This window comes from Micromys minutus (assembly GCF_963924665.1).
Source record: "Micromys minutus genome assembly, chromosome: 10".
Taxonomy (NCBI): domain Eukaryota; kingdom Metazoa; phylum Chordata; class Mammalia; order Rodentia; family Muridae; genus Micromys; species Micromys minutus.
Genome location: NC_137979.1, coordinates 63,510,963 through 63,522,975, shown reverse-complemented (window position 1 = coordinate 63,522,975; position 12,013 = coordinate 63,510,963). Strand labels below are relative to the sequence as shown.

The 12,013-nt window shown below is 48.6% G+C and overlaps 1 protein-coding gene across 1 annotated transcript in view; it reads left to right on the top strand.

Moving 5' to 3' along the window:
* Positions 1-11,800, top strand: part of TIMP2 (TIMP metallopeptidase inhibitor 2) — a 45,220-nt gene extending 33,420 nt beyond the window's left edge. The window contains exons 3-5 of the mRNA XM_080922619.1: positions 1,733-1,841; positions 7,761-7,885; positions 9,574-11,800. Coding sequence (XP_080778745.1) covers positions 1,733-1,841; positions 7,761-7,885; positions 9,574-9,771 — 432 coding nt within the window. The 3' untranslated portion in view covers positions 9,772-11,800. The remainder of the gene's footprint in view (positions 1-1,732; positions 1,842-7,760; positions 7,886-9,573) is intronic.
* The last annotated feature ends 213 nt before the right edge of the window (positions 11,801-12,013 follow it).

The window sequence follows — 12,013 nt, the reverse complement described above, 5'->3', positions numbered from 1 at the left end:
AGGATGAGTCTGGCAGGTTGGTGTGCTCAAGAGTAGCTTTCCTCACTGTGCTGGACCACTTACTGAGAAGGTGTCCTATTCGGTGGACAGGACTGCGGTCAGAGGGACTGCACATGGCAGCCATGGTGACTGTGGTGGTGTCTTCTAGTGTTTTCAGAGTATTTTCCATGTTGGGAACAATGGGAAGAGATCCACATTTGAGAGGGAGAGGGAGAGGCTGGGGTTGTTGCTCAGTTGGTAGAGTGCTTGCCTAGCATACCAAAGTCCCAAGTTCAGTCTCCAGCACGGCAGATAAGATATGCTGGTGTCTGCTGGTGGCATTTAATAGCTTGGGGTTCAAAGGAAGACAGCTGGATCCTCCGGTTTTGGGGACAGCTTTGCCACACCATAGCAGTTGTGTCACCTCAAGGGGATGACTAGCCACTCGATACCAAAGCCTCTTTATGAGGCAGAGAAGCAGGTAGCCTTTCGTAACACCCTTATTGCTTAATGCCAAGGAAGTGACTCTGACCCTTCGGAGTGGCATCATTTGAGACGCCTGAGGAGACGTTGAAACCTTCCTTCCTGTAAGGTTCTCTGGGCGAGGGACTGGAGACCAGGGTCTCCGCGGTTAAGAGCGCTTGCTGCTTTTTCAGAGTTCAGATCTCAGCACCTGTGCCATGCAGTTCACAACCACCCACACTGCCGCTGGAGGGGATCTAGCGCCCTCTTCCGGCTTCTGAGGGCCCCATGCACACGGCAGCAGACACGCAAACATATCATGTAAATAGAAAGAACATAAACCTTTAAAACCGGAAGGAAGAAAAAAGGAAGGAAGAGACAAAAAGAAAAGCCTCTGTCTGGAGTGTGTTAGGAAGGACAGGAGTAAAATGGGAAAAGTGGGACCAGGACGGGGTCCCCACACCACACACATTCTCACACACACACATACACCACCACACCCACGCATACACACACCACACACACATTTTCTCTCTCTCTCTCCCTCTCTCTCTCTCTCTCTCTCTCTCTCTCTCATACACACACACACACACACACACACATCTAGCTGCTGGGAAATGACTTCTTCAGAAGGGCATCTGAAGAGCTGAGTGATTAAGGCATTGAGAAATCAAGCCCTCTCCTGACCCCGAGGTTCTGTTCTGGTTCCAGGGGCACCAGTACTTCAAGACCAACCCCCCTGGAAATAAGCAGGGTGTAGTAGTACAAGCTTATAAGCCCAGCATCTGACTGAGGCAGGAGAATAGAGAATTGGAATCCAGGACTAGCTACAAAGTAAAAAGAATTCTGAAGTAGGGCTGGGGTGTACATTGCTGGTTTAATCCAGAAGCAGAGGGATGGGGGAGGGGGAGATGAAGATTAAAAAAGGGGGGGGGGATCCACAGCAGATAAATTAACCCAACTCCTGTAAACAAAGTTGTGCCCTCCGAGGCCAGTGAGCATCTCTAGACCTTATCCAGAGGCCCTAAAACAACTTCCTGTGCAGAGATGTCCTTGGAGAAAGACAGGACTGTGCTTGCCTGCTGAGATCTCTCCAGCACCCCTTAGCAGATGACTCTGAACACCTTCAAAAAGCAGTGGTGGCTTATGAATCCATGAGACACGCCTGTTTACCCCTCTGTGCATCCTGGGTGGAGGGGGGCATGTCTGGGTGCAGCCACGTGTGCCTGTTCCCATCATGCTCTGGTCGGGAGCCACATCTCTATTATACCTGCCCTCCTGTGTTTTGCAGATGTTCAAAGGACCTGACAAAGACATCGAGTTTATCTACACAGCCCCCTCCTCAGCAGTGTGCGGGGTCTCACTGGACGTTGGAGGAAAGAAGGAATATCTAATTGCAGGTGTGTGGGAGTTCACCCTTTCCCACTGAGTACTGAATCGTGGTGCTGAGAATTCCCCATCCTGGTCCCTAAGAAACAAACTTCCCACACTGCCCTCTAGGGGCGAAAGAGCCAAATTGCATTGGGCCAGGCAGGCTGATAGAACCTGTCCTGGAGACATGGCCTTAGTCTTGCCAGCACCTTTTGCCAGAGGCACTCACCAGGTGCTCACCTATATAGAGGCTGTCTGGATTAGCAACCTCTCCAGCAGGTCACATTCCTGGAAAGGCCAGCAGCAGTTCCTTCCCTGGGCACTGACTGGGCAGTTAGGGGCTTTCTTATTTCTCTAAAAAGATTGCACAGGTCCTCTGCCTTCATGTTACAAAGGTGTTGCCGAGATCCCCCAGTGCAGAAGACGGTTCACCTCGGGCATCGTGATCAGCCTGGGGTCTGCTTGCAACGCCTGCCAAGAGCCAATGGTTATATTTTCTATGAGCTGATTGCGAACATATTAGCAGTTCAAAACCAGGCAGAGTGCGGGCATTTCTGGCACAGAGTCATCAGCTGCTGCAGAGAGAGCCTTTTCCTCCTAGGAGAGGAGGAAGATAGAGCTTCCTCAGCATAGCCTCAGAGCACCCCTGCTGGCTCTACCCAGTCTTAAAAAAGAAAAGATGGATTTATTTTCATGTATCTGAGTGTTTTGCCTGCTTCGCTACCCACCAGGATTCTCTGCAGCCTGTGACATGTCAGATGCCCAGGGTGTCTCCAGTCCAAGTCAAGGAGAGTCTAGGGTTTGAGCGTCTCCTCTGCAGAATCCATGTGTGGTCAGGGCTGAGAGCCAGTTTCTAACTAGAACCTTCCCCGACGAAAACCAGGAGTTGCCAGTAGCTGGTTAGTGCATACCGGAAGGGGTTTAGATCAGGAGCCAGACATGTCATCTCCCATTCACATGAACACTGGGAGTACTTCTTACCTCCTGGGGCCAGACCTGTCAGTCAGACCTGATTATCACTCAGATATCCCAAGCGTGAGCTCTGCTTTCTGTTCCGTGAGGTAGAAACCAGCCCACTGGAACTTTTAGGGGCTTCTGGGCAGGCAGCCTACAAACAGGTAAGCCATGCCTCGCCATCAGGAGCCCTGACACACAGGGCCTGCTGCCAGCAGGCTCAAGCTTAGGCCTCATCCCTCGTGCCTTGATGGAGTGAGGAAGCTGCAGGACCCTGAGCAAAGGGGGCGCGAGGGTGGGAAGAAGAGTCTTGCAGGGCAGTGGTTTCATGGCCATTGCTGGTATGTTTTGTGGAATTGGGTGTATATTAGGACACTCTCCATGCCTCTGCATACACACATATGCATACATACACACAAACACTATACATATATAAGTACATATACTCACATAAACACACATATACATACATACACATATACACATATGCCCATACACACATGCATACACATGCACACATATATACATATACATACCACCCCATATACACATATATTTATAAATAAATATATATGTATATATACACACATACACATGTATGGACACATACATATACATGCATACCCATATATACATACATTCACATGTATCCACACATACATATACATATATGCTCATATACATTCATGGGCATACATATACATTTAAATACCATACATACATACATGCATGCATACATGCATACATGCATACGCACTTACATATATACACTCACATACATCCACATGTATATACCATATACGCATATGTACATGCACACACATCTATTTTATGGTACTGGAGATGGAATCCAAGGCCTTAGAGATGCTATGCCAGGGGCTTTAGTGCTGTTCAGATGCATAAAATTTTTTGTGATACTTTTTCTATTGAATTTAACAAGTGATTTCCTATTTAAGATTTATTTATTTATTTAATGTATGTGAGTACACTGCTTCTGTCTTCAGACACACCAGAAGAGGGCACCAGATCCCATTACAGATGGTTGTGAGCCACCATGTGGTTGCTGGGAATGGAACTCAGAACCTCTGGAAGAGCAGCAGTCAGTGGCCTGAACTGCAATGCTCCAGCCCATAATTTCCTCTTTTTGATGTTTCCATTAGCTTTCCAACTCAGATATTAGGTCATATGTGACACTGAAGCAGTTGAAGGCCTCCACGGTGACAGGGAATTAATTACACGGTTACTTATTCCATGCATACATGTGCAGATGCACACATATGATGGCATCTGAGTGGCAGTCACATGTGGTGGCAGCAAGTTTCCTTTTACACCGAGCCATTGCATTTGCCCAGTGGAGGAGAACTGAAGATGCCAGGAAGGCTCTGTGTTTTGTACACAGAGAACAAACTAGTATAGTGGAAAGGTGGCAGGTGAGACACGTGCCAGGTACACACTGAAAACACACCTGACATGTGCCAGTTGCACACTCTGAAACCATACCTGACATGTGCCAGGTGCACTCTGAAAACACACCTGACATGTGCCAGGTGCACACTGAAAACACACCTGACATGTGTCAGGTGCACACTGAAAACACACCTGACATGTGCCAGGTGCACACTCTGAAAACACACCTGACATGTGTCAGGTGCACTCTGAAAACACACCTGACATGTCCCAGGTGCACACTGAAAATACATCTGCTTGGGTTTGAACTGGTGGCCAACACCTGACAAGCCAGTATTCTTGGCCAGTGGCGTAAATTGTCAAAGTCTCACCAGACCAATGGTGGAGCAGTTGTCATATGAAAGTAAGAGATGGCAGAGATGCTGGACACCCTTACCAGGGCCTAGTCGACACTCATGAATACTGTGTTTCAGAAATAAATGCAAGGTGGCTGGCACCTGTGTGTGTCACACTGAATGAAAGCCAATGAGTTAGTTATGTGGCAGCTGGGTTATGAGCAGGTTAGGCTCGAAGCAGAACAAGGGAGAAAGGTCTTCAGAGGACCTCAGTAGAAAGCCACCCCCAGGACAGGCAGTGGTGGTGTACGACTTTAACTCCAGCACTTAGGAGGCAGAGGCAGGTGGATCTCTGAGTTTGAGGCCTGGTTTACAGAGTGAGTTCCAGGACAGCCAGGGATACACAGAGAAGCTCTGTCTCAGGAAAGAAATGTCACTCTGGCTTCACTGGGGAGAAGGGTCCACTGGTAAAGTGCTAAAGTTCAATCCCGAAACCCCACAAAAGCTGGGCATGGCAGCACATGCCTATAGCTCTAGAGACCGGAGGGTCCCTGGAGCTCACTGTCAGCCAGTCTAGCTGAATTGGTGAACTCACTGGGAGACCCTGTCCCAGAAAACGAGATGGTGAGTGATTTAGGAATATATCTAACATCCAGCTGACACACACCCCACATGCACAAATACATAAACATGCACACATGCATCTAACATGCACATATGCATAAACCATATACACAAACATGTATGAACATGTACATATGAATATACCTACCACACACTCACACATGCAAACACACACACACACACAGGGTCATCCTTAGAACATTTGCAGACAGACAGCTGTATGCTGGTTAGGACAGCCAAAGATGTTTTCCTCTGTGCCTCTTTTGGACCATTCTTTGGGGCAACTGAGTCCCATTCTCCTCTTGTGAGGGGGCCAGGCCTGAGCCACACTGTACGTACACACACACACACACACACACACACACACACACCACCACCACCACCACCACCACCACCACCACCACCAACAACAACAACAACAACAAAACAAAAAACCTCTCTGATCTTTCTTCAGATCTTGGGGCTTGGTCTGGAAACTCCTGATTGGATGTGCCTTTATTTCCCCAGGCACAGAATGTTTCCCGTTCTTTAGGTCAGGACAGGCCCTTTAGCCAGGGGCTATCCTGAAATCACTAGGCCCAGCAAACTGCCCAGCCAGCTGACTTTGGACGCCTCTTCCTCCCAGAGTGGTGATTCAGCTACACATGTGGACTTGTATAGATTTTTCCCTGTAATTTTCTTTTAAGTTTTTTTTTTCTCCTGAAAGGAAAAGTAAACACATAACCATAAACATACCCTGAGCCTCTTTCCAAGTTAGAATGTTGCAACAGACGATTATGCCATGTGAGCCAACCAAGTGTGGTTATGCCCAAGGGGCTTCTTTGTTTCTTTTTGTATTACTGCTTACTAATTATACAAACGATAGCAGGCCTTCAAGATGGCTCAGCACATATGGTTGCTTGCCAAAGAAGCCTGATAACGTGAGGTCAACCCCAAACCCTTTAAAGGTGGACAGAAAGAGAAGACGATATAAAGTTGTTCACTGACTTCCACATGTGTACTGTGATGTGTAGGAGTGCTCACATACACATAAACATCGCACACATAATAAATATTTAAATCAGAGTCATACATGTAAACAGTGCACTTTGAGCTAGGGCTGGAGTGGTGGTTCAGTGGTTCAGAGTGACTGCTGCACAATCGTGAGGACCTGAGTTCAGATCCCAGCACCCATGTAAAAAGCCAGGTATGGTCTCACATGGAGTGTGGTAGCTGCAGATAAGGGAATGGGGAGCCCCTGCCCTTCACTGTCAGATTCCTAAATTTTCTCCTTTGAACATTATTTTAGCTTCATTTCTGTCATTGTGATAAAGTACCCTAACAACAAAACAACCCAGAGGAGGAAGGGCTAACTCACAGCTTCATGTTATAGTCTCTCAGTGTGGGGAAGTCAAGGCAGGAACTTAAAGCAGCTAGTTGAGAGCAGAGAGGGAAATAATACATGCATGCTCACCTGCTTGATTGCTTGTATTTAACTCAGCTTCACTTTTATGAAGTTCAAGACCTCTGCCTAGGGGATGGTGCTACCCACAGTGAGCTGAGTCTTTCCACATAGATTAGGTTTCCCACAGACAAATCCACCTGCCAACCCAATGCAGATAATTCTTTGTTGAGACTGTCTTTCCACGTAATTCTAGGTTATGTCAAGTTGCAATTAAAGCTAAACATCCTAAACACCCATCCTCCCTCCTTTGGTTCTTCTTAGATAGAGATTCACATAGTCCAGGATGGCTTCAAACTCACCATGTAGGCAAGGTTAGTCTTCAATTCATGATCCTCCTGCTCTACCTACCCCACCACACTAGGCTTAAACATGCATTCTTTCCTTTTAAAAATGGTGTACATCCTCAATTTCAGCACTTGGGAGGCCAAAGCAGGTGGATCTCTGTGAGCTCAAGGCCAACCTGGTCTACAAAATATTTTCCAGTACAGCTAAGGTTGTTACACAGAGAAACCCTGCCTCATAAAATGGAGGAGGGGGATGTATTTTGTTTTATTTTATGTTCATGGGCAAAAGAGAGAAAGAAGAGGGAGGGAGGGGAGGGGAGGAGAGGAGAAGGGAGGGAGGGAGGGAGGGAGGGAGAGAGGAAGAGAGTAAGACTGAGAATATGCTGGGGCGATGCAGTGCCCACAGAAGACGCTAGAGCAGGTTGTCATATCCCTGAGGCTGGAGTTACAGGCAATTGTAATCTGCCTCACATGGGTGTTGGGAACTGAACTCTAGTCCTCTGGAAGAAAAGCAAACACTCTTAACCACTGGCCAGATCTGTAGCCCTAACATGAGTTGTTTTAAAACTCAGAGTAGCTAGGCAGTGGTGATGCAGGCCTTTAATCCCAGCACTCAGGAAACAGAGGCAGGCAAATCTCTGAGTTCAAGTCCAGTCAGTGAATTCCAGGACTGCTAGGGCTACACAGAAAAACCCCATCTTGAAAAAACAAAACCAACCAACCAACCACCACCACCACCACCAACAACAACAACGAAAACCACCAATAAAACAAACAAACAAACAAAACCTCAGAGTAGTTTTAACTATGGTATTATTAGAACTCTCAGTGCCCAGATGAAGGAGGAAGGCAGAAGGGGGAGACTTGTTGCTCATATTGACCTGGTGACGCTCCACACAGGAAAGGCAGAAGGAGATGGCAAGATGCACATTACTCTCTGTGACTTTATTGTGCCCTGGGACACACTTAGCATCACTCAGAAGAAGAGCCTGAACCACAGGTACCAGATGGGCTGCGAGTGCAAGGTGAGCAAGATCTTCACTGTTGCCCCTCCATGCGTCTTTACCCTTCCCCGACTGTATCCTTACCCTCCCTGGCTTGTCTGTCACAGGTATCCAAGTGGAATGGGGATGGGTCCTTGGCTTCCCAGCCCCTCAGGACAGTGAATCCTGGTTTTGAAATGAACTCTGGGACGGTAAGGGAGTGAGGCAGTCTGGCTAGAGACAATGCCTTTGGTCCCAAGTCTACAAAGAACCTTGAATTTTGTCCCTGACAAGGAATATTTGGAAGATAGGGGAATGTGGAGTGTGACAAAGCATATAAATCAGTCCACATGACTAGGAGCTCCTAAGAAGAAAAGCTCCAGAGAAAGGAGATTTTTGTGGAGAGAATTTCAGTCCTGGAAATAGTTTCCCACCATGCACAGGCATAAACATTGTGTCCAAGAGCATAGGTATGTTCCTGACATTCTACGTTTCCATTCATGAGACTCTGTAAATGTGGTGTTGAGAATTCTGGGGGCATTTGCCTGTCATCTCAGAATCTGCACAGAGGTGGCACCAAGCAGCACTGTAGATGCACACATGGTTAGATGTGACCAAAAAGGGCAGGATTTATTCCCAAATTTGGGGCTTGTTTCAACTGAAGAGGACCACTGTCTCCATGGTTCAGATGCTTGTCCCCTCGCCAGTGCAGGGTGCATCACCGGATAGCCAGCATCTTTTCTGTTACTAGAAGTGAGTTTGGGACTGGGAGTTGCCCGCAGAGTTGTGTCCTATGGGCCTGTGCCAGCTGACACACTCTGGCGTCTCCTCCTCTTCTGGCTGGTGTTTCCCATCACTTGGTTATCGAGGTTGTGGTTCCAAGCTCAGGTGGCCAGCTGTGTATAGGCTGAGCATGGCTCCACTGCACCTGCCACCTCAAAAACAAACACTAGCTTGGCATAATTTGGGAGGCTGAGACAGAAGGATTGCTGAGTTTGTAATCAACCTGAACTGTAGAGTGAGTTCCTTGCCACACTGGGCTACAGAGTGAAATCCTTTCTTAGAAAACAAGAAGAAAAAAAAAATGGACTGGAAAGTGGCTCTGTTGACCGAGTGCTCTCTAGCCCTGGGTTGTCTCTAGTACCATGTAAACCAGCTGTGGTGGTACATTTCTCAACCTCAGCGTTTGAAGGTGAGAGCAGGCAGTCTCAGATTGTCCTTTGCTGTATAGCAACTTCTAGGCCAGCCTGGGATGCAAAAGACTATATCTCAAGAACAAAACATGCAAAAACCCAAGCTCCTTCATCTCTGCGTGGCTAGAGGTGGACACTCTTGAAGCTCCGTGATCTTCTGTTAAAAAGCTAGTGACCCATTGACCCAGGCAGGTGCTTTAGAACAAGTATGAGCATTATTTGGTTCTAACCTGTCTCCAGTGTAAGCCCCTTATGGTGGCTGTAGTTCCAAGAGGGCCTAAGCTGAAACCCTCCCTTTAAAAAGGTAGACCAGATGGCCCAAAGCACAGGCGCATCTGTCATGCTGGCACTATGTAAGTAGGTGGGTACACTGCTTTCCCCTAGGGCTGTCCTGAGCTACAGTACAGGGACATAGGACTCAGCAGGACTACCATTCTTAAATACCTTTAGTAGATTGTGTTCTGGCGGTACCTCAAGTGCCCTTGGCTCCACCTGTTCCTTGATCCAAACTAAATCTTCCCCCATGTGTCCCCCCAGATAACACGCTGCCCCATGATCCCATGCTACATCTCCTCCCCGGATGAGTGCCTCTGGATGGACTGGGTCACAGAGAAGAGCATCAATGGGCACCAGGCCAAGTTCTTTGCCTGCATCAAGAGAAGTGACGGTTCTTGCGCGTGGTACCGCGGGGCGGCACCCCCCAAGCAGGAGTTCCTTGACATCGAGGACCCCTAAGCAGGCTGACAGAGCCCCTGCGGCCGATTGAAAAGCCTCTGAGGGTTTAGACTGGTCCAGCTTTGACATCCCTTCCTGGAAACAGCATGAATAAAACATCAATCATCCAAGTGGGTTCACACTAGTATGATTCTGCACCCCCATTTTCCCTAACCATGATAGTGGGTCTGGAGGGACAGGCGGGCCAGGGTCCCTGCCATGCCCCCTCCCGCTGCCGGCCTGAGCACTGTGTGTCTCGGTCTTTGATCCTTGGTACAGGCAGGAGTGGAGCACAGACTTTTTACCATGCCTCTCTGGCACTGTCACATGCACCAGACAGGCACATTGAGGGTTCCCTAGCGCTGTTAGGGCCGAGCCTAGGAATGCCCATTTTGCAGAAACTCTTGAAGGTTGTTGTAAGACTGTGTAGCCGGCCTACCAGGTCCTTTTTCATCCTGAGAGGGACATGTCCCTCGCTTTCTGCAGTGGGCCACCCCTCTGACCCAAGGTCTCTGGCCCTTGCGAATGTTCCCCATCTCTCCTGCACCTGGTATGGACTTCCAGCACCCCGGTCCCCCTCAGGTCTAAGAATAGCCCTTCAACCAGTGGTTCATTTGTCTAGGAGTCCCAGTCAGCCCCAGGAATCCACAGACTTCAGCAAATGGAAGGAAGCCTTCCCTGAGCTATGTTTCTCACTTCAGCCCAGTCAGTTCTTCCTTCCACTCTCCCCCACACATACCCCCTCACCCCGTACACCCCCTCAGTGGGGATCTGTGAGGTCTCATGCTGAGGGCAGGAATCCGTGGTGAGGGGTGCTTGGCCGTCCTTGCAATCACTCTCCAGTCTCCCAAACTATTCTTCACCCCTTCCCAAGCTTCAGGCATCCGGTTGAGCAGCACAGCCCTGCCAAGGTCGGAGTGCTATCAGCACCCCCTCTTTTGCACAAACTGAAGATGTAAAGGCCAGTCCTAGGCCCCTAGGAAATATCTGGTGAACTCTCCCTGCTGGAATGGCACACAGCAGGGAAGACATTGAGGCCAGCAGCTCTTCTTACTAAGCCCCCAAAGATGCTGCGGCTTGCTTTTTTTTTTTTTTTTGAGCCATCTCGTTTTCCCTAAGGTGAATTCTCACACATGGCTGAGAGGCGTGTGTATACAGCTCTGCTTCCATCTCTTAATGTCACTTAAAGCCTTTATAGGGAACCGGGGCATCTACTTGCTCCCTAAAACAATATTTCTTCTGATGCCAATGGGACGAGGGTTAAGACAGGCAGAACTTTGTCACTAACAGTATAGATGGCCACTCTTCCTTCTGCCTACATCTTGAACATAAGCTGTCCCAAGGACACAAATGTATATTATCCAAACACGCATGTGTATGCTCACACAGAAACACAGACTACAAAATCTGGCAGCCTGTGAACAGTCCTTTTGTAAAATGCTTCCAAAAACCTCTTTGCTCCAACCCTGTCCTAACCATCAGAAACCCCAAAGAAACTGTTAAGGACCCCCCCCCCCCAGACTCTCCCTAACCACGCCCCCACACCAGAACCTGGCCAGCCCTTTTAAGACAGACTGGGAGAACACCCAGGAATCAGCCTGCCCCACCTGAGGGCATTTTCATGCTGTGCAGTGATGCTCTTCCTAAGATGCTGTCCTGGACCAGCCCACGAGCCCCTGCAGTCTATCTATCCCACCCTGCCTGTTTGCTTCCTGTGCGGTGGTACCACATGTAACAGTGCCCGTTTCTGCTGACTTCTCCCCATGTTCGCCGTGAGCGTTCTTGTGCTGTGCTTATGCCTTCTGTAGCATTAGACTTTGCACTTTTAAAAAACAAAAATAAAAACCGTCTCAGCATCAAGGAAGCATTGGACCCGGAGCGGGAAGCGTGACATGGTGACTGGCCTGGGACCGAGGGACCCTTTCTAATCTTTCTTTGAGTTCTTTGAATATCTGCTTTTCCAGCCTCCTGTCCTCCTTGTCTGGCTCAAATTGTTGTGAAGGAGAGACTCTCTAAGTATGCTGGTTCTAAAAGATGGTCGTCCTATTTTCCACTCCTGCTGGGTCCTCTAGCCGTACCAGGAGGACGAGAGGAAATCGAGCAGGCAAACAAGCTAACGGGACAGAGTGCCAGATGGTAGCCAAGCGGCAGCCACTCAAAGGCCTTTGCAGCAGGCCCATTGCAATGTACAGTTTAAGGTGTTTCACTTGTGTTATATTCTAAGCCCGGGGCTTCCCTCGCTTACTCCCGAGCAACCCGAGAC